General features: G+C 51.2%; 11 protein-coding genes across 11 annotated transcripts; 6 read left to right on the top strand and 5 right to left on the bottom strand.

Moving 5' to 3' along the window:
• Window positions 1-1,245: 1,245 nt before the first annotated feature.
• On the top strand, window positions 1,246-3,328 carry BDZ99DRAFT_504567 (uncharacterized protein; the record flags this gene model as incomplete). Its single annotated transcript, XM_033724047.1, has 2 exons — window positions 1,246-1,436; window positions 1,492-3,328. The coding sequence occupies 2 exons, from the start codon at window positions 1,246-1,248 to the stop codon at window positions 2,927-2,929; spliced, it is 1,629 nt and encodes a 542-aa protein (XP_033568390.1). The 3' UTR covers window positions 2,930-3,328.
• Window positions 3,329-5,531: 2,203 nt separating this feature from the next.
• BDZ99DRAFT_553221 (uncharacterized protein) lies at window positions 5,532-6,197 on the top strand (the record flags this gene model as incomplete). Its single annotated transcript, XM_033727084.1, has 1 exon — window positions 5,532-6,197. One exon carries the CDS (start codon window positions 5,535-5,537, stop codon window positions 5,811-5,813), a length of 279 nt encoding a protein of 92 aa, XP_033568389.1. The 3' UTR covers window positions 5,814-6,197.
• Window positions 6,198-7,458, bottom strand: BDZ99DRAFT_553219 (uncharacterized protein). The gene is made up of 2 exons (XM_033727083.1): window positions 6,825-7,458; window positions 6,198-6,770 (listed from the first exon to the last, which is right to left on the bottom strand). The coding sequence occupies exons 1-2, from the start codon at window positions 7,377-7,379 to the stop codon at window positions 6,450-6,452; spliced, it is 876 nt and encodes a 291-aa protein (XP_033568388.1). The 5' UTR covers window positions 7,380-7,458; the 3' UTR covers window positions 6,198-6,449.
• A 1,884-nt stretch (window positions 7,459-9,342) lies between these two features.
• BDZ99DRAFT_577568 (diatom spindle kinesin 1) lies at window positions 9,343-11,668 on the top strand (the record flags this gene model as incomplete). Its single annotated transcript, XM_033728710.1, has 5 exons — window positions 9,343-9,594; window positions 9,660-9,740; window positions 9,792-9,924; window positions 10,188-10,855; window positions 10,920-11,668. 5 exons carry the CDS (start codon window positions 9,343-9,345, stop codon window positions 11,475-11,477), a joined length of 1,692 nt encoding a protein of 563 aa, XP_033568387.1. The 3' UTR covers window positions 11,478-11,668.
• On the bottom strand, window positions 11,579-12,488 carry BDZ99DRAFT_469627 (NAD(P)-binding protein). Its single transcript, XM_033721542.1, has 2 exons — window positions 11,942-12,488; window positions 11,579-11,891 (listed from the first exon to the last, which is right to left on the bottom strand). The coding sequence occupies exons 1-2, from the start codon at window positions 12,438-12,440 to the stop codon at window positions 11,860-11,862; spliced, it is 531 nt and encodes a 176-aa protein (XP_033568386.1). The 5' UTR covers window positions 12,441-12,488; the 3' UTR covers window positions 11,579-11,859.
• On the bottom strand, window positions 12,464-13,030 carry BDZ99DRAFT_553193 (NAD(P)-binding protein; the record flags this gene model as incomplete). The annotated part of the gene is made up of 1 exon (XM_033727082.1): window positions 12,464-13,030. The coding sequence occupies exon 1, from the start codon at window positions 12,839-12,841 to the stop codon at window positions 12,464-12,466; it is 378 nt and encodes a 125-aa protein (XP_033568385.1). The 5' UTR covers window positions 12,842-13,030.
• Window positions 13,031-13,818: 788 nt separating this feature from the next.
• On the top strand, window positions 13,819-14,442 carry BDZ99DRAFT_355642 (uncharacterized protein; the record flags this gene model as incomplete). The annotated part of the gene is made up of 2 exons (XM_033714604.1): window positions 13,819-13,995; window positions 14,053-14,442. Coding segments are annotated over 2 exons (567 nt in total), but the record flags the coding sequence as incomplete, so codon positions are not given.
• Window positions 14,443-15,177: 735 nt separating this feature from the next.
• Window positions 15,178-16,079, bottom strand: BDZ99DRAFT_350541 (uncharacterized protein; the record flags this gene model as incomplete). Its single annotated transcript, XM_033714506.1, has 3 exons — window positions 15,178-15,339; window positions 15,391-15,825; window positions 15,873-16,079. Coding segments are annotated over 3 exons (804 nt in total), but the record flags the coding sequence as incomplete, so codon positions are not given.
• A 195-nt stretch (window positions 16,080-16,274) lies between these two features.
• BDZ99DRAFT_348903 (protein get1) lies at window positions 16,275-16,999 on the top strand (the record flags this gene model as incomplete). Its single annotated transcript, XM_033714475.1, has 3 exons — window positions 16,275-16,361; window positions 16,415-16,601; window positions 16,665-16,999. Coding segments are annotated over 3 exons (609 nt in total), but the record flags the coding sequence as incomplete, so codon positions are not given.
• A 519-nt stretch (window positions 17,000-17,518) lies between these two features.
• BDZ99DRAFT_220530 (uncharacterized protein) lies at window positions 17,519-18,923 on the bottom strand. Its single transcript, XM_033713434.1, has 8 exons — window positions 18,764-18,923; window positions 18,631-18,691; window positions 18,501-18,558; window positions 18,246-18,450; window positions 18,075-18,198; window positions 17,990-18,010; window positions 17,901-17,934; window positions 17,519-17,799 (listed from the first exon to the last, which is right to left on the bottom strand). Coding segments are annotated over exons 1-7 (495 nt in total). The 5' UTR covers window positions 18,766-18,923; the 3' UTR covers window positions 17,519-17,799; window positions 17,901-17,910.
• BDZ99DRAFT_469621 (uncharacterized protein) lies at window positions 18,561-19,283 on the top strand. The gene has a single exon (XM_033721541.1). The coding sequence runs from the start codon at window positions 18,804-18,806 to the stop codon at window positions 19,023-19,025; it is 222 nt and encodes a 73-aa protein (XP_033568380.1). The 5' UTR covers window positions 18,561-18,803; the 3' UTR covers window positions 19,026-19,283.
• The last annotated feature ends 2,409 nt before the right edge of the window (window positions 19,284-21,692 follow it).

Genomic DNA, 21,692 nt, shown 5'->3' with positions numbered 1-21,692 from the left:
CGAAATATCTGGATAGATCATTTTGAAAAGGGAATGACTTATTTGGGCCACCTCAAACGGTGTTGGAAGAGTTGTGGATGGAGATACCGACCGCTGGGCCGCATATATCTAGCGCGTAATTCTCGTGCCGCACCGTGGTTCGACTGAATGCCACAGTCGTTTCCAATGAGGATTTCTAACAACGTTCCCTCGTAACGGCACGGTTTCAACGCTTGAGCTGCTCGGGCCCCGTCGGGTTCTTCGAATACTTCTGCGCAGCAGCCCGGACGTCGAGTAGAGCCTGACCGCCACCCTTTCGAGTCGTGAGAGGAAGGGTACTCAAAATAGCAACCGATCTTGGCCGGAGCGGGACGAACGGCACGTGTGGCGCGTGGCCTACGCGCGTGAGGCTGAACGCTAGATCGACACGGCCTAGTCAGGGGTCAAGTGGCTTAAAAGAGTCAGGGTCCATCCTGAGCGCCTGCACCCCTTCCAACTCCAACCTCCACTCCCAACAAGGCCCAACCGCGACGCCCGACTCGATGCTGTAATCCTGCCATGCTAGAGCACGGAGCATGTGTGTGCTTCTTCGCATGCTGATGTTGCATGCCTTCATGACTCCACCCCAAAAGATTGGAGAAACCGTCTCTCACCTTCCCAAAACCCATTATTTGAATGGCCAGGCAGTCGGCTTTTGTTTCTGCATTTTCTGCGCCAAAAAAAGCCGGACTGAAAGCGATGTGGCCAGACCATACAGCCTCTCTGTACGTCCGGCGATCTAGCGCCAAAATCAAGCCACGAAGTTGCCGTATGAGGTAACGATTCCGGATGCCTTTAGGAGGGAATAACAGCTGCCTAGCCAATGAATCTTCGAGCCGGCTCATTATTAGCCCAGAAAAGGAGGTTCACAGGGGTCACTCAGGTTCCGCGCTAGGTCATCGGACGTACAGAGAGGCTGTACCATGGCTGGCTGGCCTCTGCTCACTGACCCGAATCTAGACAAACCGATATCTCTAGTGGCGTTGTCGGCGTAGAATCGCCAGGGCCGTCTATTTTACGCGCTGTAAAGATCCCGCCTCGCTTAGGCCCTACTCCTACGATAGACGCTCGTGCCATGAGAAGAAACTACATGAGTCCTGGAACCCCCCCAGCAGCGTCGTTCTCTACTCCGTTAGTTAATTCCCTAACGTCAGACACCTCCTGCAGAGTTATCACTCTGCGTCCATTCGTTTTCCAGTCTTTGACTATCGTCACTCATTAATCATAATGTTCTCCAAAATTGCGCTTCTCACACTCTCTGTGGCGTCGGTGGCCGTTGCGACGACGATAACAGAAGTAGCATGCCCAACGCCAAACGTCATCGTGGATGCCCTTGGTCCAGACGCCGCAACTTCCTATTGCTCGTCGTTCCTTTCTATCCAGACTCAAACAGAAACCGACTCTATCGATGCCACAATGTACGCTGAATGCATCATCTGGTCTTCCCCATCGCCCTACTAACACACATATTAGCACTAATACAGTCACTGAGACGGCATATGCCGATACCACAACCATCACGGTCGACACCGTAACGAGCACGGATACCGAGACGAGCACAGCCACAACGTGCACATCGTCTGCGGCCCAGTCCGTATACAAGCGCGGAGCTGCGAAGACAGTCATTGTGACAGCTTACACCACCATCTGCCCTTGCACGGAAACTTCCTCAAAGAAGCCATGCACCGAATCTACTCTCAGCGGACACTACTCCGCATACGGTCATTCTTCCGTCGGTTACGCGGCCGTTGTGTCCTCTTCAACTTCCACCAAGTCTTCTTTCACCTCTTCCGCGTCTGCTTATGCCTATGAAGTCTCCTCCACTATCTCGACCAGGACGCCATGCACTACCGGATCCGCTGGGAATGAGCATTCGAGCTACCTCAGCTCCTCGGTCGCCTCGCTATACGGAACGACCTCCTCCAGCTATGTAAATTCTGTCTCCAGCTACAGCAGCTCGGCGACCACATCGGCTCCTTACTCCGTTCCCCACAATAGCTCAAGCTCCTCCTCCGGAACATCAATTTACAGCTTTGGGACGTCTGTCTACACCTACAGCTCGGTCTATAGCACGGGCGTGTCTTCATCTGCCCCGGGGACTTCGACGACTGAGACTTCGACGACTGAGACTTCGACGACTGAGACTCCATCTTCCACCACTGAAACTCCGTCTTCCACAACCGAGACTCCGTCTTCAACATCTGAAACCCCATCTTCGACATCTGAAAGCTCAAGCACCTACGAGACGCCATCCTCCACTACTGAAAGCTCGACTTCTTCCCAGACGCCTGCCTCTACTACTGACAGCTCTACCACCTCCGAGACTCCATCGCCGACACCGACCCCTACTCCCACTGACATAACGGCTGCGTGTGAATGCCTGTCGCTTACCACACCCACGTCGACAGTCGTTTCAACAAATTTAGTGACTGTCACGGAGACCGACACTGAGACCATAACTCCATCTGCAACCTTCACGCCCACCACGACAACTACAACCACGGTTACGAGCACGACAACCACTCAATGCGCCGCTCCGTCTGTGTGCACGGCAACCCCATACTACCTTGCAGACGCCTACGATCCCTCTAGCAGTCTTATCTGCGGTGAGACTCTACAAGGGCGAATTCTCGGGGGCGCGTACTATCTAGGCGAATCGGGTGCTCCATCTCTAGATTACTGTAGAAATCTGGCCCAGGAGTACGGATTCAAGAGCTTTTTTATCCAAGGCAATATCTGCACGTACTACAGCGCCGCTATCTCAACGGTAATCGCGGATCATCCTGCAACCGGTGCTTATACCGCGGTCTATTACGATACGGCTTGCTTCAACCTGGTAGATCCATGTGCTGCGACTACGTCGACTGCTGCGGCTACGTCGACTGCTGCTGCACCTGCGTATAGCGATTAGGCTTGCGGTGTGTAATGCCACGACGGAAGTTCGCGCACACATGTTAGCCATTGTCTGACGTTCTTCAACCCGTACTGTCAAATCTGGATCAAGCTGCTTTAGACGACCTGAAAGTCCACCAGGCCACCTGAAACGACGTCATCTCTCACTAGACAGTGCGGACGTTAGCATGTTTGCTTCAGATTCTACGTAGTAGGTGAGGATACCCCACGCAGCAGCCACAGAGTGTACGCAAATATATGTCCTGGTACTGTGGGCTATAAGGTAAATTGGGATGTGGGATGATGGCATGTGGAGGTTTAATTGGACCTAAGGAGGACGAATCGGTATACCAATAATCCTGTAATCTAGCTCAAGAGCTCATAATTCCTTTTAATAGACCTCTATACCGATTCCAACAGCCCGCTTGTCTCATCCTTTCCCCCCCCCGGACATCTTGGTTCTTATCTGGTCGATACTATCACGAGCTTCCGACCTTCGGTCCACAATCCGCCAATACTTGTAACCCTCACCATTGCCTTCCAGAATCATTGGAAAGATCTAGGTCATCAATTGATCTCCCGCATCTCCACCCATCGCCCCATCTCAACATCGCGAACGTAAAATCCGCTGCTCATTCTCCCCGCGATGGCCTCAGCACCAAAAGCCGATACTAATCAGTACCACTACCTCCCAAATGCACCTACCTCCCCCCGCAAACTCCCTAAGGTGAATTCGTGGGCCATTTTCTCCGCGTCAGCTGCCCCACGCCAGTTTTAAACCCCACCAATCCTGACTCCATCGTGCGCGCATTTCAAGGAGATTGATTGCCACCTCCCCTCCGCTCCACATGGAACGATGTGATCAATGTAGTTCAACATTCGAGGGTTCCTTGTGGGGACTTCAATACGTGTTCAACTTTTCTTGCTTCTCAAGAAGGTACCAAGGTAGGAGCTACCTTTTATAGCCGGAAGAGAGATGAATCGAATTGAGGGGCACTTGAGACACGTGAGCGCCAGGAGCTGGGGACTCACTTTCCATTTGTCACTAGGAGTATAAAATCTTCCCCAGGTTTTCTTCTCGAGCAACGCGGGAGATCAGGATCATCAAAAATGAAGCGAAAGACTATATGGCACCAGCGTAGTGGTTGGAAATCCGGCGCATCAAAAGCATTATAGGCTCTCGTTGACGAAGCTAGTGCGGTAGCGACGGTAGATGAGAATTTCACTCCGAGATCTTTGCATGTTGGAGTGTTGGATCAAAAGTAGCATCTTAAGAATCCGGTCGTGGGTGGGAAAGCGAGAGTGCATCACCGAGGTGTCTGATAGTGGAGTTCAACAGGAACATATTACCTACACCCCCATTTTCAAAAGATGAAGCTCCACATCAGTACCTCGAGAAGCTGCAACTCTGTTTTTCCTCAGCCTCATACTAACCACCATCATCACATACAAAAAACACTCGCCACTCCCATCATCCGGTTCCCAGTCTAGTTCTGATCCCTTCCCCTCGCCCAGCAACCACTCCATTATTGGGGGCGGAATAAAATGTTGATTCACAACCTCCAATCCCAGTCTCATCTAGCAAGTGGGAGTGGCAGAGTTTATGATCTTCCACAGGGAGAGGATGGGTCGGTCCTTTTGCACCTCGAGGATGAAGTCCTAGTTTCTAGAGAAGCGAGAATGAGAGTGGGAAGGGTTTTTTACTTAAGAATAAGAAGGGCATGTGAGAAAGCGTTGCACATGAGATAACAGCGCTGGGTGTAAGGTAGAGCTTTTTGGAAGCATGTTGGAGGACTTCTGACGGTGGTAAAAGAGTGTATACTGACGTATCACGACGCAGTGTTTGGGGCAAAAAGTAGGAACATGATTGATGAATTGGAAAATATAGACTTTGAACTCCACATGGAAGCGAGTACTACTATACCCAGACCTCGTGATAACTCCAGGTAGGGCATCTCGCTCGTCGCTTATCTCCGTTCTCTCCTCAAATTCGCACCCACGGCCGCCAATAGTTCGAACAGTCACGAAATGAATGGAGAATATTTCTTGAATAGGCGGGTAAGAATAACTGTTGATTGTGTGGAGAATGTCTAGGTATGAAGGTCCTCCAGGATTACCAATATCAAGGTCGACCAGGTCCGCCTCACCCCCAACCGCAAATCCCGCCACCCGGCCGTCGATGGTGAAAGAGGTCTTGAAGGGAGCATCCGGCCGAGCAAAAGCCTAAACTTGCAAGTTAGATATCAGAACCCAAACAAAAGAACCTTGAGCTTACATTTATGCCAAAGAGCTTAGATTAGCATAGTGATACTTGTCCGCCGCTCCATGTGTGATTTTCAAGAAGCCGGGAATTCCAGCAACAAGCCCGATGGCGGCCAACAGCAGGGCGAGCAGAATGTATCGCCATGGTTTCCCTAGGCAGCATCTGTCTTTTGGGCGTATGGCTGCGTCTTGGTCGTACAGCCGAATATCGACATCAACCGCGAAATAGACTTGTAGGCTCAGGCTTTCCGATGCTGGCGAGTTGGCGGCGGGTTTGGGCTGGGACAATGATGTTAGGGGGAGACTCAAGGAACTGACAGATTCGCTGGAAGTATCCTCCAGGACGCAACGCGGCAGCTGTGATGGGGCCGACGTTGGTTGCTGCAGCATTCAGACCATTGCTCCTGAGGTCTCCGAATCCATACTCGATCTTTATGAGCAGTGGCGAGCGAACGTTGACGCGGAATGCGGCCGAGAAGCCCGCGGGCCATGCCGGCATTCGGAACGGAGATGCTTATCAAATCAGTAAAGCGGTGTTGAATATGCTTGCGATACCGGAGACGAGATTATGGTCCACAGGGGCTGAAGGTGTTTGCGATGAGCCCAGGGTTCGTGAAGTCGAATCTGCGTGGGACCGATGAGGAGGCGAGGAGTGGGTGGGGTAAAGCTGGGGATCCGGAGGTTTCGGGGGAGCTTGTTCTGAGCATTGTGGACGGGAAGCGAGATGCGGATGTAGGACTTTTGGTCCATCATGATGGTGTCTATCCGTGGTGAAGAAAGAAGGAAGAAAGCAGTTTAGTAGCGAGTGTGTTTCTCCATCCTGGGATAGTAAATCAAGCTTGGCCCTCTCACAAGCACCCTTCTGGCCATGGAAATGGTCTTAAACAAATTATGCCCCGAAGATATCAAGTACGTGCGTTACGTGTACAAACCAGTGCGCCCCGCGAATAATGAAATTGGCAAAACCGACATGTCTTCATAGGGGTTCACCGTACAATGCCTCATCATAGGAATCCATACACTCGTTTACCGCTGCGTGAGGAGCTTCATATCATTTTCAGAATCCCCAGTAAGAGAGAAGCTCGGCACCTTGGACAACTAGTAACCCCTAAGTAACCTCGTGAGGCTACCCCAGACAGCGACAATCCGTTGCCCCTGGTTTCTGTCGGTTTCTGTCAGTACGTTGGAGCCCCACAGACAGTCGCATGAAAGAGTACGGATATCTTTGGTAAGGCACTGTAACGAGGCTTTCGTCTGGGTGTGGATACTGGAACCCTTCACCATATAAGGAACTCCTCTTCTTGGTCCGGGTACGGGTCCACAATATTGGACAGAAGATACGTATTCTTATCAGAGCCGAGCTCCCCATCCATGTAACAGTCTCCGCTGATGAGGGTCCAGCCGTCTCCGTGTCGCGGTCGAAGGATGCAAGGTGCCGTAGCACCTCGTAATACACATACAACATCTCCTTGTTGAGATGCATTCGAGCCTATGCCAAGATTGCCCTTGACATCGACAAATATCCGGGAGCTTTGTAGGCGCTCTCTAATTCCGGACAGGGTGTCTCTATTGAAAACCCCCTGGGATAGGTCGTCTTCCTAGAATACTATCAAAACCTCTGTGAGCGCACAACTCGTGATGTGCATGCTTACGGCATAATATCCACGGCCACGACTTAGGAAAATCACAGCTTTTTTCGTGTCCATATCTGTTTTCAAAACTGAAAGTTTCAATGATACAAGTTTCAGCACGAAAGGTACGAGACATAGAGGAAGATTCTGACACCCACCAGCACTTATCTTTTCGGGGAAATGTGTGTCCCACTGGGCATCAACGATACCTTCGAAAGGGCTATCGGCGCCATAGAGATAATATGCAAGCCCATTCAACGCGCCCCGGACATCGTCGACGCATTGAAACTCAAACACGGCCCCAATAGTATCGACTAAGGAGTACCGAATGCCCTTCACGCAGAGTACTTCATGCGTTATGCTGCAATTTGACAAATGGCAGTCCATACCGCGTATATTATATGTTTCTGGTCTTGGCATTTCGCTTTTAACGCCGAAATTCGGAGTAGGTTCTACGACAAATTCAGGGAGAATCTCGTTAACTATCAGACATGTTGATGACACATTGGACAGGAGGATGTATGGATTCCGATGTAGTCTCCGAAAAGTCGGGCTCAAGCTCATTGTTGACGTCATCGGAACTTACGAAGTCATCGGAACTACTGCGGGGATTCTCATGTTTCGCGGACCAGTAGGCATGCGGGTCAAGATTATATGACCAGTCTGGAACCCCGGACGGCAGGTTTAGCGTATGAGAATTTCGACATGCCAGTAGTAATGACAGTCCTACGGTTGGCAAGAGAAAGAGTGCCGTTTCGCGGAAGATATCCTCCGTGCTTCGAGTGTAATCCAACCAGCGACGCCAACTCTTCCCGGCCTGACGGGATTAGGTTCACTAACGCGATTATCCGGTTTCTGGGATCAGTAGCGATACAGTTGTAGGTTTCGGCGAGAAGTCCCCACAAACGTGCGCGAGTGCCTACACCGGATAACTTCCGTTTCATATAAAAGACCGAGGGTGCCTGCGAGTAAGTTACGCGATTGTGAAAATATCCGAATATGCACGCGACTAGTTTATCTAATGGTGCAATATCACCGATAAGTAGTTAGTGCCTGTTGCATTCATTCTCGCCTCGCTGGGGCTCGGCTGCGATGGGTAGTTGGTGTCTTTTGGATTCATTCTTGCCTCGCTGGAGCTCGGCAAGGGGCAATTTTTTGTGTTTGCTTATTCTCGCCGGCTTTCGGCCCGCGGAGGGGTACCTTGGCGTCCCGGAGCGCAGCGCAGGGCCACGCCAAGGTTTACCCCTCCGTTCGGGCCTCAGCGCGGCTGCGATAGGTAGTTTAGTAAGATAGCATCGATCCATATGAATCGGGTGGAATTCAATAGACGAAGGGCGTTGTAGCAGTTCCTCGTGACACTCAGCATAGCGGCATGTTTTCCACAGAAGATTTCCACTCGGTCGGACTGGTCGCCTCAAGTGTAGGAGAGTGCTTCTTAACTCAGCGATGGGTCTGACAGACGCTAGGGGATGGCATTGCAGTAGACTGAAGATGTGTCACGTGCTCCGGGACGGATTGCTACGAGGCGTATGGATCCGTCGTACTTCAAGGGTCGATAGCGATAGAATTCCATGATTGGATTTCTGGCAAAGAGGAGAAATAGAAGACCACGCTGATTAGAGAAATTTGGATGGAGTAGAAGCAGTTTGATATACGCGGAGAAGGCAGAGGGTCGTGAATTTGGTGTGAGGGAGGAAGTGCGAGAACAGGCCGGATGGGAAACCCTACCCCACTATCCTAGCCCTTTTGGCTCAGTGTTCGGCAAGCTGTGAAGGCTATGGAGAGAAACATAAATCTCCAGGCAACAGGCTGAATAACAAGGAAGATACTCCAAGCTATAGAAGGGCCTCTAACGGCGCGTTAGATCTCACGAATCTCTTCCCTGGAGAACAGAAATGTGTACCTACAAGACTGCTACAGACACAGCACTCTTTTCTCCCTCTCTTTCTCTCTCTACGGTGAAATAGATCGAGTTGATTCGGAACCTGAGAAGGCTGAAGCTGGAAGATGAGGTTCGCGAGCGCTCGGACCACAATGCACAGCCACAGCTGCAGCCACATTCAGTCACATGACTTCTGAGGTCTCTATTTTGAAGGCACATTACTGACATGTTTTCTCGTTATTTTGAATTATTAAAACTACAGTAAGTTATTTTGTTGAGGTTCTTCTCCGTACCGTGAATAAACTTAGCACGCTCCCAAATGGTAAGAGCTCCCAACCCCCGATAAATGATAAGCTGCGAGTCGGTCTTCCTTCGCATTTTTGTGTCGAAAAGGTTGCTCTATTGGTCCCTCTTCAAATCGAAGTCTAATTCCTCGGCGCCATCGTATTCGAACCGAAAAGGCTTCTTGGCAGCGCGACTTAGTCCTGATGAAAACTGTTGCCTGTTGCCTCTCGAAACCTAAATCCGTGAACCATTCTAATACAAAATCTCGACTACCGCAGCTCCCAAGATTCTTTCAACTTGTCACCTACTTTCCTTGAGAGACTTTCCCGTTGTTGTTGTTTCATCGATTCGAATCATCATCTCTCAGCCATAATGGACCAATTCCTCTCCCAAAACATGGACCGCTACCGCTCTCTAGTTGCAGCATACACCCCTCCCGCCCGAAAGTCTGAATCTGCTATACCGAACCCAGACACCAAAATCGGTGCTCGCATCCGTCCAATCCTGCCCGATGAAGCGGCCGAAGTACTAGTTGCGGGCGTGTATCCACGCTCCGAAAGTGCTTCAGATATTGCAGATGTACATGAGCTGCGAAAAGGCGTCCGAGGACAACCCAGTCTGAATGTAACCATTATCTTCTATATATATATCCAAGTGGAAAACGCACAGAAGCACTAAGTGGGCATTAGTCATCTAGCTACACAGTCGACCGTGTTTTCGGCCCTGATGACACCACTGAGGACGTTTACAAGGAGCTGATTGAGCCCTTGGTCCCTTGGGCGTGGGGTGGCGGCGTCGGCACGCTGTTTGCGTATGGGTAGACCGGGTCTGGTAAGACCTTCACGGTGACGGCGATCGAGAGGTTAGTAGCCGAGCAGCTGATGGGAGGTCGTATGGAGGGAGAGAGGGATGTACACGTGTCCGTCTTCGAGCTCGCCGGAAATGTTGCTTTCGGTAAGTGTCCTTTCGACATAATTCTAAATTCCCCTTTCCCTCATATACTACTGGGTCGTATATCTGTGTACTCTTGTTTGCCACCGCTTGAAGCCCTTCCATGCATTTTCGGAAGCCTGGGGTCCATCATCTTGAGTTAATCAGTAAGATCCTCAGGCTACCCCAGACAGCGGCCGGTAGAAGTACACAGGTCCACAGCGAAGCATTTCAGCATCAAAACACGCATACCTTTCCACAATCCCTACCTACTAACACCCACCCAGACCTCCTCAATTCTCACAAACGCATCTCCATCCTCGAAGACTCCTTCGGCGCCACCCAACTCGTCGGCGCTACCGAACACACCCCCGCCACCACCGCCGCCCTCCTCTCCCTCATCGACCGCGCCTCCGCCTTCCGCAAAACAGCGACTACGGACCGCAACTCGGCCTCCTCCCGCACCCACGCCGTCTGCCGCATCCGCATCGCCAACCCCGCCATCCCTGCCGCCGACGACGGGCTCCTCTTCCTCGTCGACCTCGCCGGCAGCGAGGCGGCGCGGGATATCGCAGATCACTCCGCTGACCGCATGAAGGAAACGCGCGAGATCAATACGAGTTTGTCGATTTTGAAAGACTGCATTCGGGGGCGCGCGCAGCTGGATGTGTCAACTGGGAATAGAGGGGGGAAGGCGCCGTATATCCCCTTCCGCGCGTCGGCGCTCACGAAGACGCTGAAGCATGTCTTTGATCCTGCGGGGTCGAGGGCGTGTAAGACGGCGGTAGTGGTGTGCGTGAGTCCGAATGCGGCGGATGCGGGGCCGAGTAAGAATACGCTCAGGTATGCGGAGTTGTTGCGTGTGGCGGTGCCGAAAGGGAGGGGTGTTGTGGAGAAAGAGGGGGAGCCTGCGACTTGGGGGAATGAGAGGGTGAGGGGGTGGATTGAGAGTAGTGTAAGTATTCCCGTGGTCGAATGTGTTTGAAGGATGGAGGCAAGACTGACAGCTAGAGTGATAGTCCGGCACACCCCCCATCTCTGCTTCTCTCCTCTCCCCTACGGAGACAGGCGCCCAGCTCGTCCGCCTGCCGCAATCCCTTTTCATCTCCCGTTGCCAAAAGACGCCTGGAGTCAGCAGCGAGCAAGCGCTCGCCTTTTACAGCAAACTGTGGCGTTTGCATATAGACTCCCAAGCCGCTCAGGCCTCCTCTACGCCCATTCCTGGATTGACCGCTCAAGCTGAACCATTAACACCTTTCGCAACCCGCATCCGTCCTGGGATGTTTGTCCGCTACAATCCTTCTCATCCCACAGGCCTTGACACTAATATTGCTACCATTTTGTGCCCCGATTGGGCTGTCGAGACGAAGGTCAAAGACTACTACGGAAAGGAAGTCAAGGGAATGAAAGGAGAAGGAGAGCGTAGGTATTTATGTGCGATGGTGGCACCGAGTATTATGCCCGGCGCATGGGAGTTGGACCTCGCGCGACAGTGCGTGGTAGAAGTTAGAGAGATGGAGGCGGAGGTGCTGATGGAGTGGGATGTGGCGACGAGGTACTGGTTTATGACGGTCTGAGAAACGCCGAATGGGCTTATAAGTGGTGGAGAAGACTTTCTGCAATTTTGAAAGATTTACATGAGATGGAAGATGTTGTAGCAGTACTTGCGCTACAATGCTTCGTTATAGAAATCTTTACACTCGTTTATCGCCGCACAAGGAGCTTCATAGTATTTTCAGCTTTCGGAAAAGAAGAGAACTTCCACATTTTGGACAATTAGTAAACTCGTAAGGCTACCCCGGACAGCGTCAACAGGGTGTACGCAGATTGGAAGTGTATCTGCTGCCCCCAGGTTCTATTAGTACGTTGAAGCCCCATGGACAATGGTAGGGAGGTGTACGGATATTTACGGCAAGGCACTGTAGTACCTCAGAACACATACAACCCATGTTTTGTGCTTCAATTTGACGCCGGCTGCACCAACATACTCCCTGCTCACAATTAGCCCACGCTCCCCACAACAATTTCATCAAAAACTCACCTCCATCCGGGTACATAATCTGCTCATTGTAGAAAACGCCTCCCTTGCCCGCCAACATCAACACCGTTGCCGCCATACCCGTATCCCTCCCCGGCCTCCCTGCGGGGTTACTCAACTTCTTGTCGATCACACTTTTATTATCCTCCTCAGACTCCCCCGTCGTCATCTCACTCGGAAACAAGCCCGGTGCAATCACATTCACTCTCACACGCGTCTTCGCGAACGTAACTGCTAGCATCCGGCTCAAATGAGTGGCGCCCGCTTTGCTGGTCCCGTACGCGAATTGCCCGCCGCTGCTACCCTTCATGGCGCCAGAGATAGAAGTCACGTTGATAACGCTGCTGGTATAGCCGGGAGTTTTCTTGCCGCCCTTGGTGAGGAGCGGGAGGAAGGCCATGGATGTGTAGAAGATGGCGGTCGTGTTAGTACGGAATGTATCCTCCCAAGATTCTGCGGTAGACTTCAAGAAATGCTCTGAAATCGCCGTGGGGGAAGACATGTCTGGTTCACCCGCTTCAAGAGTTAAGTGTTTTGATCACGTGCTATGCCGGCGTTGTTGACGAGGAGTTGGATGCCGTCGGGCTCTTTCTTCGAAATTTCTTCGACAAGACCAAGAACGTCCTCTTTGTCGCTGACGTCGCTGGTCACGGGAATAGTCTGGCTGGGGCCGGAGTCGTGCTGCTTGTCGGATTGCTTGAGGACGTCGCCGCGGCGAGACGTGGTGTAGACCTTCGCGCCGTTGGCAATGAGAGCCTGGGTAATCATGAGGCCAATGCTTGTGCCACCGCCCGTCACGACGGCGATGAGGTTTTGGTACTGATAAATGGCGTTTTGAAGAATGGTAGACCTAGGAAACGGAACATGAAGAGAAAGAGAAAGGCGAGCGATGAAGCGTGACATGGTGTTCTATATAGCTTCGAATGCGGAGAAAGGGCAAGTGTAGATTTGAGGGTTCGGTGTTCACATCCTGACGTCAACGAGGTACGGAACGTCATAAATTAAGGGACCATTCCATGACAAGAGCCCTCATCATATTATAGTTCCGTGTCGTATACGAAGTGCACCCAAGCATTTCTGTTGATGCGCGAGAGACGCGAATTGTGGTCGTGGAGTATGAAGGTGGAAGCACTTCAGATTTTTGCAAACGAGTGTACACGGATCTGTGATAAGGCACTGGAACATTGCTAGAGTATACAGATAATCTACAAAGTCGCAATGATCAAGCTATACTTCGAGCAGTCGAAGGTATGATATTGAATCAATTCGCGCCGTTCAATCCGTTGTGATGCTTCACGGCGTCAGCTGGGTACCGTCATCCCAGCGCGGTGAATTCGCCGGCAAGGCATTTTTCTTAAGCGCTACTCAATCTCCATTTTCGTCGGTAAGAGTCGCACATGAAAGTCGAAGTTCCCAAAGATGTGGTTGTGAGGACTCGCGCATGAAGCTGCTGCGCGAATCGTTTCACGTGTCCCCCACAGCCACCACAAAGCCACTCGGCGCCGCACCAGCCCCCACGCGGCTGTGAAAACGATTCGCCATCATAATGCCATAAAGCAAGTGGTGGCTAGGCAAGGCCGCGAAAACTGTGGGGAAATACCAGTCTTGAGGAACGCATAGTATACGGCGCAGCTGCGGTGAACTCCGAGAGGGCAGGTGTTAGGCAGCGGAAGTCACCCTTCTAGTATAAGAGAAGTGGAACCGACGATAGAGAATGACACCGCGTGCAATTTTACTCGTTTTCGTGCCATCGTATTTCAGCATTCTTTGCATCTTGCTTTTCTTTCGCAGCATCAAGTATAACACTTTCACTACTTGTTGCATTTGCGCCCGCATTGGAAGTCATGGAGCGCACGATCAAGACCCAAGTCGCAGTAGCCGGCCGGATTTTGTGGCTTCCTCCGTTCGAAGAAGTGCCTACGGGCGCAGTTCAGCGAGTGCGGGGGAAGGGACCGGTGGATGAGAAGATGTTTAACCATCCTGTCGTAATTTGTTCCCGGCCATGGGAGGCTTCGAAAGGGCAGGACATATATGGCTCGATGGTTCATTTCCACGTCGTATGTACAACCATTGAGAGCCACCTTTTCATAGTCGCTGATCCAGACCCTCATCAGATTACATCGTTTGGCGGCAAGACCTTGACAGAGATGTACGGCAAGACATCCGATTTCCACCGGAACAAACGTCTCGGTTACCTCCCCATCGACCCAGCCCCAGCACACCCGGATGGGCTTCCGTCGTTATTCTTGAGTGCGGGATCCCAATTGCGGTGGAATTCGTACGTCAATGTTGCCGAGATATATGCGATGGATTTGAACTTCCTCTGGATGTATAGCAATAAGAAGATGTCTGGGGCGACGGATTACCACTTGGGGGTGAAATCTGTGAGACAGCTTCGACGGAGAGCCGAAACTTTGACACAGTATTACATCGATCCACAGTTTGCAGCAGATTCCATCCCAGGAATGACATTTGGGGCAAGTGGTTTGCAGTCGAACCACCCGCACCGCATTTCAACCGGAGAGTTGGAGGATCTAGAGATTTCCGAACGCCCGATCCCCAACTATTCGAGGAAACCATGGGTTGTGGATATCCCAGAGGACACCTACCCAGCCACAGAGGCCGCAATCTTAAGCTGCAGCGGACACAGTCATGTGTCTTTCAGAAATACAGAATCGAGTCAAAATGACGAGCTTATGGTTGCGAATCGCGAAGAAACCAATCACGAGCCCACTAGTCGGATCCGGGAAGTGGAGCGCAATGATCATGTGAAGGGATGGTTCGATAGCTATGTCTCTATGATCACCCTCGGGCTTCAGAAAGTGGCTGGAATCGTCAGGCGGATGATCAAGTATTCGCTGGGATACTCGGTGGAGAGAGTTGACTCGCCAGTCTAGGCGTTGACTAGACGGACGGGTACGTGCCAGGACAGGATGCTGTATCGTTGGTGCCTTTACACATATGTATGGGAACGGAGTGTTGGCAAATCTTTTGGATGGCTTTAGTACGGGGCGTTACGGTAAACGCCCTAGATCTCTGTTTATATCCTCTCTTATATTCGTCGGCACGGAGTATTGGTCGATCCACTTGATGGCTTTCATACGAGGCGTCTCGGTATCGATTTCATCAATAGACCCCATCTTTTGGTTCGACCCACCTTCCTCACACTGGCCTTCTTTGACTTTCGCGAGAAGTGCTTCTGCTTTATCCCCAAGAATATCAGGGTCAGTCAGCGTCATCCGAAAGAAGGCCCAAACCGACTCGTACTGCCACTCCCAACGCAACACAACGTCCAAAATCTCAGTGATCAAATTAAATTTCCAATCTCGCGACCTCAGTCGCTGGAACAGGAAGGCAAGGAACGACCACCCCGACGTGTCGCTAGGATTCTGGACGCACCACTTCTTCGTGTAAGTCGTAGCGGACTCGAGCATGCGCTGGAGGTGATACACCCAGATGTTTCCCTCATCATCAGTATTGTCGCCATGGAAATCCTGGATGATCTTGGTGAGCATCTTCCTCGCATGCTGCCAAGCATAATAATTCTTCGGATGGCGCTCGCTGGCTCTGAAGACGGAGCGCAACTCTGTTTGAATGACTGATCCGGTAAAATTGAAGCCATCGGCAAGCCCCCTGTGTAATCGTATTATTGAGGTAATGTTGTTGCGGTGATGCCAAAGAGTAGGGGATTTGGTCTGTCGATGCAGAGGAGAGGTCAAGATGCTGTCGAGGAAGACAACTTCCCTCTGCAGGGCTACGGCTATGGGATTCCGGTCTTGTTTTGAACATGATTCTTCAATTCTTACGATTCTTCGCTTGCGGAAGTTGGCGGCTGTGAGATGTTCTGGATCGAATAGGAGGATTACACGGGTTGATTCTAGGCATAGCTTGGATTTATGAGCTTGAATTGTGCGTACTCAGCTCGTAGACTCACAGTTTCGAGATCCGGATCATGGTTCGTCGCAAAGAATAATTGGCGAGCTTTTAGAAATGCCTGCGTGAGTATCTTCTTTGATACTCCGAGGTTGACGCCATCCTGCAACGTCAAGGTATCTGTAGGCTGCATTGCAGATGGCAGAACCTCTATCTCCACTACGAAGCGCTCATTTGTAGTGAAGAAAGCATTCAGCTCGTCATAAGCTTCATCCATCAACAGTGATTGAACCATCCTGAGTTCCGTGGATAAGATAGAGCGGTGATGCCCGGTGTGGTGGTGTATGAAGTAGAGTTCCCAAGCGGAGATAATTCGGCCTCTCCGCCGTTCACTTTCCACCTCGAATTTCTGGCGCAGCCCGATCCATCACGGCCGCCCCACCCCACCCTCCGCACAACCACCATGCCGTCCCTCCTCCTTATAGTCTTCGTGCTACAGCTTGCCCTCCACCTCCTCAATAATGTCGGCTCAAGCTCCGTAAACCAGCTGGTACGCTTCGTCCTGTCCAAACCTTCCCGCCACATCTACTGACACGACTATAGCTATGGGTCCTCTACAACAAACTCCCCACGCCCACCGCCGCAGGCGCCAAAAAGCAGACGATCGCAAAGCGTGAAGTCATCCGGCTGAAGCGCGAAATGGCGGGTATCTCGGCACAAGACGACTTCGCGCGGTGGGCGAAAGTGCGACGGCAGCATGACAAGGCTGTTGCGGATTTTGAGAAGATCGGTATGCACCCATTTCTAACCTACACTTAAAGCCCTGTGCTAATCATTTGTAATTTTGATGTAGACGCCAGCCTCCGCACTGCCCAAAATACCTTCAGTACCACCCTCACCACTGTCCGCTGGGTTAGCACCACCGGCCTGCGCTATATTCTCCAATTCTGGTATACCAAGCGCGCGCTGTTTTGGATCCCGAGGGGCTGGGTGCCTGGGTATGTGGAGTGGATTCTGGCATTCCCAAGGGCGCCGAGGGGAAGTGTTAGCATCAACGTGTGGGATGTGGCCTGTGCGAGCTGTGTCGCGATGGTGAACGAGGCGGTGCTTGCGGTGTGGGCGCTGGCAACAAAGGACAAGGCGGCGGAGAAGGGAGCACATAAGCAGGAGGGTATGGCGATACCGGCGCTGGAGGGGAGGCAGAGCGGGAAGAAGGAGCTGTAGATTCGGGTTCGAGAGCATCAGATTCACGATGTTATGATAGCGGCACGGCACAAATGCATCAATACACTCATGAAACGCTCTCAAAATATGACTGATGATTCTCCTACACAGGGATCTATCTCCAGCCCTCCCCAATCCCAGATTCTCCTCTATATACAGATGTCTCTCGCCTTTTAGACGCAAAGTCCTCATAGCTCGAAAGCCAGGACCCAGCAACACGAGTGAGATGACCTTGGCAGGTCGTTGGGCTTGCTCTTGGCGTACTTTTTGAACTCGTGAACTATGGGGAAGAAGTATCGCCGAGTCTTCGAAAGCGCCTGTGTCCAGATGTTGTACAGTTTTGCAGTTCTACAATATTCGCGGTATGCATCACCAGTGTAGATGGGATGGAAGGCGATGAGCAACTAGTTGTATTGCTATGGACATGGAGATCGTAGGCGGGTAGAAGATGATTGTCGATGTTGGTGTGTGGTGTAGAAGTTTGAGAAGCGCAGGAGAAAGATTTGAGGAAATTAGGTACAGGAACGGGCCGGGAGTTTTTGCGGTGGGGCTTGGCGTGCACGTGCTCTTGTCCCGCCTCCTCTGAATTTTGACCCTCCCTTCTCCCTCTACTTTCATCCATGAACATGAATAATCTGAAACGTATGAACATCTCACGCCTTCCAACTTATTGTTGCCACAGTGCCCGTTTCTGTTGTTCGTGAACCATAGCCAAGCCCAGGGCTCGTTACCCGATCAAGATTCCCCTCGCAATCGTCCATTGCCTATTCAATTGCATTAGCTTCATTTAATTTTCATCAATCTGCCCCTAGGCATGCTTTCCCCTTATCTCGAAACAGAGAGATTGAAATGAGTGAAAACTCACGTGGCATGCCTCATTCCAAACCGCGTCCTCGTACCTATATACGGCAAAACCCTCAGTAGACTCTCTCTTATATATTTCGCTTCGCTTACGCTGCCTACTAGAAACAACGCCTGTGCCGCACGCATCACGATTAGTAGTCGACTTTACATTGGATGACAAGTAGTCTGAACGTACTAACTGTGGCTCCACCGCAGCGGAGGTCCCAGGAGTGCTAAGCTGCCCAACCTGCTGAATCTGCGCACGCAAGACGTCTACGAGGATCTGGAATGCGGCGTTCAGTAGGCCTCGTAATACCTCACTAGCGTCTCATCAGTGCTGCCAGCCCTAAGAATACGATCCACTTACATCGACACGTCGACCTCCACCCCATCAACACTAATGTTCCACGCCCCTACATCCATCCCAAAGTCTGCGACTATCCTATCCGCCTCCGCGTTGAGAGTGCTGCCAAAGCGCCCAGCATTCTCAACCCCCGGGATCGCAGTCCGCAAATTTATGGATACGAGCTGTTCGAGCTTCAATCGAAGATTCAAGTCAGTTGCGTGGATTGCTGTAATCGCATCAGCCCAGCATAGTTGTACCTTGAATGGGGATACACACCGCTCTCAGTAGTACATCTCCTTATCCCCTGCTCCAATATTTGGTAACCCACCGCGCTCTACCGCACCAGCCGTTCGTTGTTAGCCCACTCCTTCGTTCCTTGTATTCTTTATAAAGGTACAAAACTCACCACCCTCCCCTCCGAAACTACACCGACCACAAAGGCATCCCTGACCTGCGCGCTATTAGCCCTTATTCAACCTTTAGTAAAGTCCCGTAAGGGGTCTAGTTCTTTAGCAGGCCGTTCGTTGGCAACTACTCACATTCAAGACTCTCTGGGTCCCAAAGCCCCAACTCTGAACCATGCACTTCGCCACTGCGTCCAGCTCTCCTACGACTCTCATTTCAGTGGCACACACCGAGCCAATCCCATCAGCTACAAGCCTGTTCCTCATCGCCGCCGCAGCTAGCTCCACCGGCGGTGGGCTCGAGAAGATCCACCTCGAAGCAGCCTTGAAGATGTCGAAGTCGATGGATAGAGCAGCGCATATGTGCGTTGTTACCAGCGCGATCAAGGGACCGTAGCTGGTCGTATACGGCGGTAGAGAAAGCAGGTCGGGAAATGTGTTGGCGGAATTGAAATGATGGGCGATTGGGGAATTTGGGGCGCCGATGCTACATTGGCGATGTTCATGTGCTGGGTTCCTGCAAATGGAAATGTAGTTTACACCGCCTTGCTGCGGGCGGGGTTGGAAAGTAGACGAGCTGGCAATCGGCTGAAGAGCCGGAGTGCTGTAGGTAATGTAGGCGATGCTGGAGATGTTAGGGAGACTTGATGTGGTGGGAGGGAGGCGGAGGGAGGCAGAGGCACTTAGGTTCAATGGATATAGCTATAAAAATATGATTTGGTATTGATGTTGATGACATTGCTGGATGTGAGAGTCTGAAGGATGAGAGTTTAAACTTGTTTGAGAACGAATGAGGGGTGTAGCGTCAGGGTAGAGGGGTGAGACTCATTTCAGGTTAAAGGGTCTTGAGTGGTGATGTTCGAGGCGCATTCCATCCGCTCTGCAAACGGAATGTGTGGCGGTCTACGCCTCAAGGGCATGCTACCTACTGTGGCTGAGGTCGGCTCAAGCTTCTCCACCCCTTTATGACGGAGTACGTATTCCTAGCCAGCTAGCCTACGGAGTGTGGTACGGCTAGCGTCGGCTACCTTAATATAAAACACGGTTCCTATATTTAGCCCTCACAGTTCTACGGTACGGCTACGTAAGCCTCCACACACAGGAGTATATATACGGTGTACGTAGCCTAGATAGATGCTCATCCAATACATCACTTACCTCGTTCAATGCATTGTTTCACCTCCATCCTCACTTTACACGTGTGGCACGGAAAAGGTGCCACTCTAATTCTACAACAGGCTGTCTCATATATACACCTGTCTGCCACTGCTTGGGAAGTCTGAATGAGATAGAAGCCCTTCATCTTGGGCCATGTGGAAACTCATTGAAGCACCCTAAGCAGTGGCAGACCGGTGTTCACTCAAGACAGAGGGCTTGATGAGTCTGCCACTTCTTCATGCTTGGCGTGCTTTGCTCTCCCTCAACTCGATGCTTTCCTTGCCCAGAACGATGCTCTACCGTCGTCGGGACCTACAACAGCAAAGAAAGCCATGGCTATTGTGCGATCTCCGACTTCATTTGGAAGCTTTTTTACCGCAGGAGCTGTGTCGCAAATCGTATTATACTAATTTTCTGGACAGTTTATGTGTATATTTCCACCCTTTCCACCCTTTCATGAACGAGTTTTCCGAAACCAAGCCTTCTACAAAAGGCGGGTCGGTGAGTAAGACGCAAAACTTGGCCAGGCTGAATTGAGGCGAGGTTCACGGAAAAGAGAGTTTTTGATCCACCAAGGACCAATTAGCAGATGCCAGATCACCAGTACGAATACTTGGGAAAAGCTTATTCTTTTCCCTTGACTGGCACCAGCCCTTTTACTCACATCGAGCGGGCGGCTAGCTGAAGCTCTGGTGAGGAGTACGGCAGCCTTTTCAGCCTTGTCTATTATTGGCACACCAAGCGCCGAAGAATGTCCAGCCTGGAGCTACTGTTAACCTTTTGCACCATTCTTCCATTATACCATCTCATTGACTTTCTACGGTTCGTATATGCTCTCGGTCCCGGGTTTTAGAGCGCCAACACAGGATCAAACTTTAAGACTTGCTCTTTGTGTAGACAGTGGCTTAGCATCCCTAGCTTCGATACAGCCCGCGAGAAGCTGCCACCTGTGACCGAACGACGGTTTCTTATTTCAAAGTGGAGCCGTAGAAGCTGAGACCCGATCACTCAAGACGAGGAAACGTGAGCAAGACATCTTAGGTGCTCTACGTTACTAATGGATCTCGAAAGTCAGTCTGATAGTTTAAAGCAGTAAGAGCGAGAACTGAAAGACTCTAGGCCCAGCCTCACGAGCCAGGCAAAAGGTAACGTAGAGGCGGTTTGCTGTAAGCGACTTCTTCGGAGATATCCTACGATGCCACGCACGGCGACGAGAAAACGCGAGGAGAGGCAGGAGCGGTGAGCTTTTCCCCCAAAGTCTTGTTCGTTCAAATCAAGTGCTTTCCTTGCTTCCTCGAAACGACGAGACCGCCGCCTCGATGCCCGCTTGGAGTCCGCTAGTCAATCGTCCAAAATACATGAAAGAAGGACCGGAGTCCTGCTTAAAATACCGATCGAAAATCTCCGTGGAGAACAAATCAAGGTGGCGGAGACTGCTTCTAGTTGTCTTTATCAACGTCTGGATCCCTCTGCTAGGCCAAGAATCTTTCGCATGAATATAACGATTACCCTCTTTTTAATCTAAGCACGTAATCTTACGCCATTTTATTACTGTTGGGGACATTTATGGAACTCTAGCACCATCTTAACAACTAGATTAGAATGTAAGAAATAAATCTTACCCTATCTAAGCTTGTATAGAAATACTCATTTAACTTACTCAGATTCCGCCCCTATCTTGAATCCTGATAGATTAAACAGCGATCTTGCCGCCCTGATTACGCCGTTTGTAGTGCTCTAATCTACTAATAGAAACACGGAGCAACAGGCTACAGGTCTGGTGTGTGTACACACTTTTACCGCCGCCTGAGGTGGCTCGACAATCTTTCAGGAATATGAGAATGTTCGCGCCCTCAGAGTTGACGAAACTAGCCCCTTATACCCTCCCATCCATCGATACAACCCA

The sequence above is a fragment of the Mytilinidion resinicola genome, assembly GCF_010093595.1.
Source record: "Mytilinidion resinicola strain CBS 304.34 unplaced genomic scaffold BDZ99scaffold_39, whole genome shotgun sequence".
Classification (NCBI taxonomy): domain Eukaryota; kingdom Fungi; phylum Ascomycota; class Dothideomycetes; order Mytilinidiales; family Mytilinidiaceae; genus Mytilinidion; species Mytilinidion resinicola.
This window is presented reverse-complemented; position numbering and strand designations above follow the sequence as displayed.

What these genes read in the sequence shown, in the direction of transcription:
- BDZ99DRAFT_469621 (XM_033721541.1), top strand. Translation starts at nt 18,804, where the DNA reads ATGCACTTCGCCACTGCGTCCAGCTCTCCTACGACTCTCATTTCAGTG.
- BDZ99DRAFT_469627 (XM_033721542.1), bottom strand. Translation starts at nt 12,440, where the DNA reads ATGTCTTCCCCCACGGCGATTTCAGAGCATTTCTTGAAGTCTACCGCA. An exon ending in GATTATGTACCCGGATGGAG is followed by an intron (nt 11,892 to 11,941) that starts GTGAGTTTTTGA and finishes AATTGTGAGCAG; the next exon opens with GGAGTATGTTGGTGCAGCCG.
- BDZ99DRAFT_553219 (XM_033727083.1), bottom strand. Translation starts at nt 7,379, where the DNA reads ATGACGTCAACAATGAGCTTGAGCCCGACTTTTCGGAGACTACATCGG. An exon ending in GTGGCCGTGGATATTATGCC is followed by an intron (nt 6,771 to 6,824) that starts GTAAGCATGCAC and finishes ATAGTATTCTAG; the next exon opens with GAAGACGACCTATCCCAGGG.
- BDZ99DRAFT_220530 (XM_033713434.1), bottom strand. An exon ending in GTGGAGGTCGACGTGTCGAT is followed by an intron (nt 18,199 to 18,245) that starts GTAAGTGGATCG and finishes ATGAGACGCTAG; the next exon opens with TGAGGTATTACGAGGCCTAC. An exon ending in CGTTGTTTCTAGTAGGCAGC is followed by an intron (nt 17,935 to 17,989) that starts GTAAGCGAAGCG and finishes TGCCGTATATAG; the next exon opens with GTACGAGGACGCGGTTTGGA.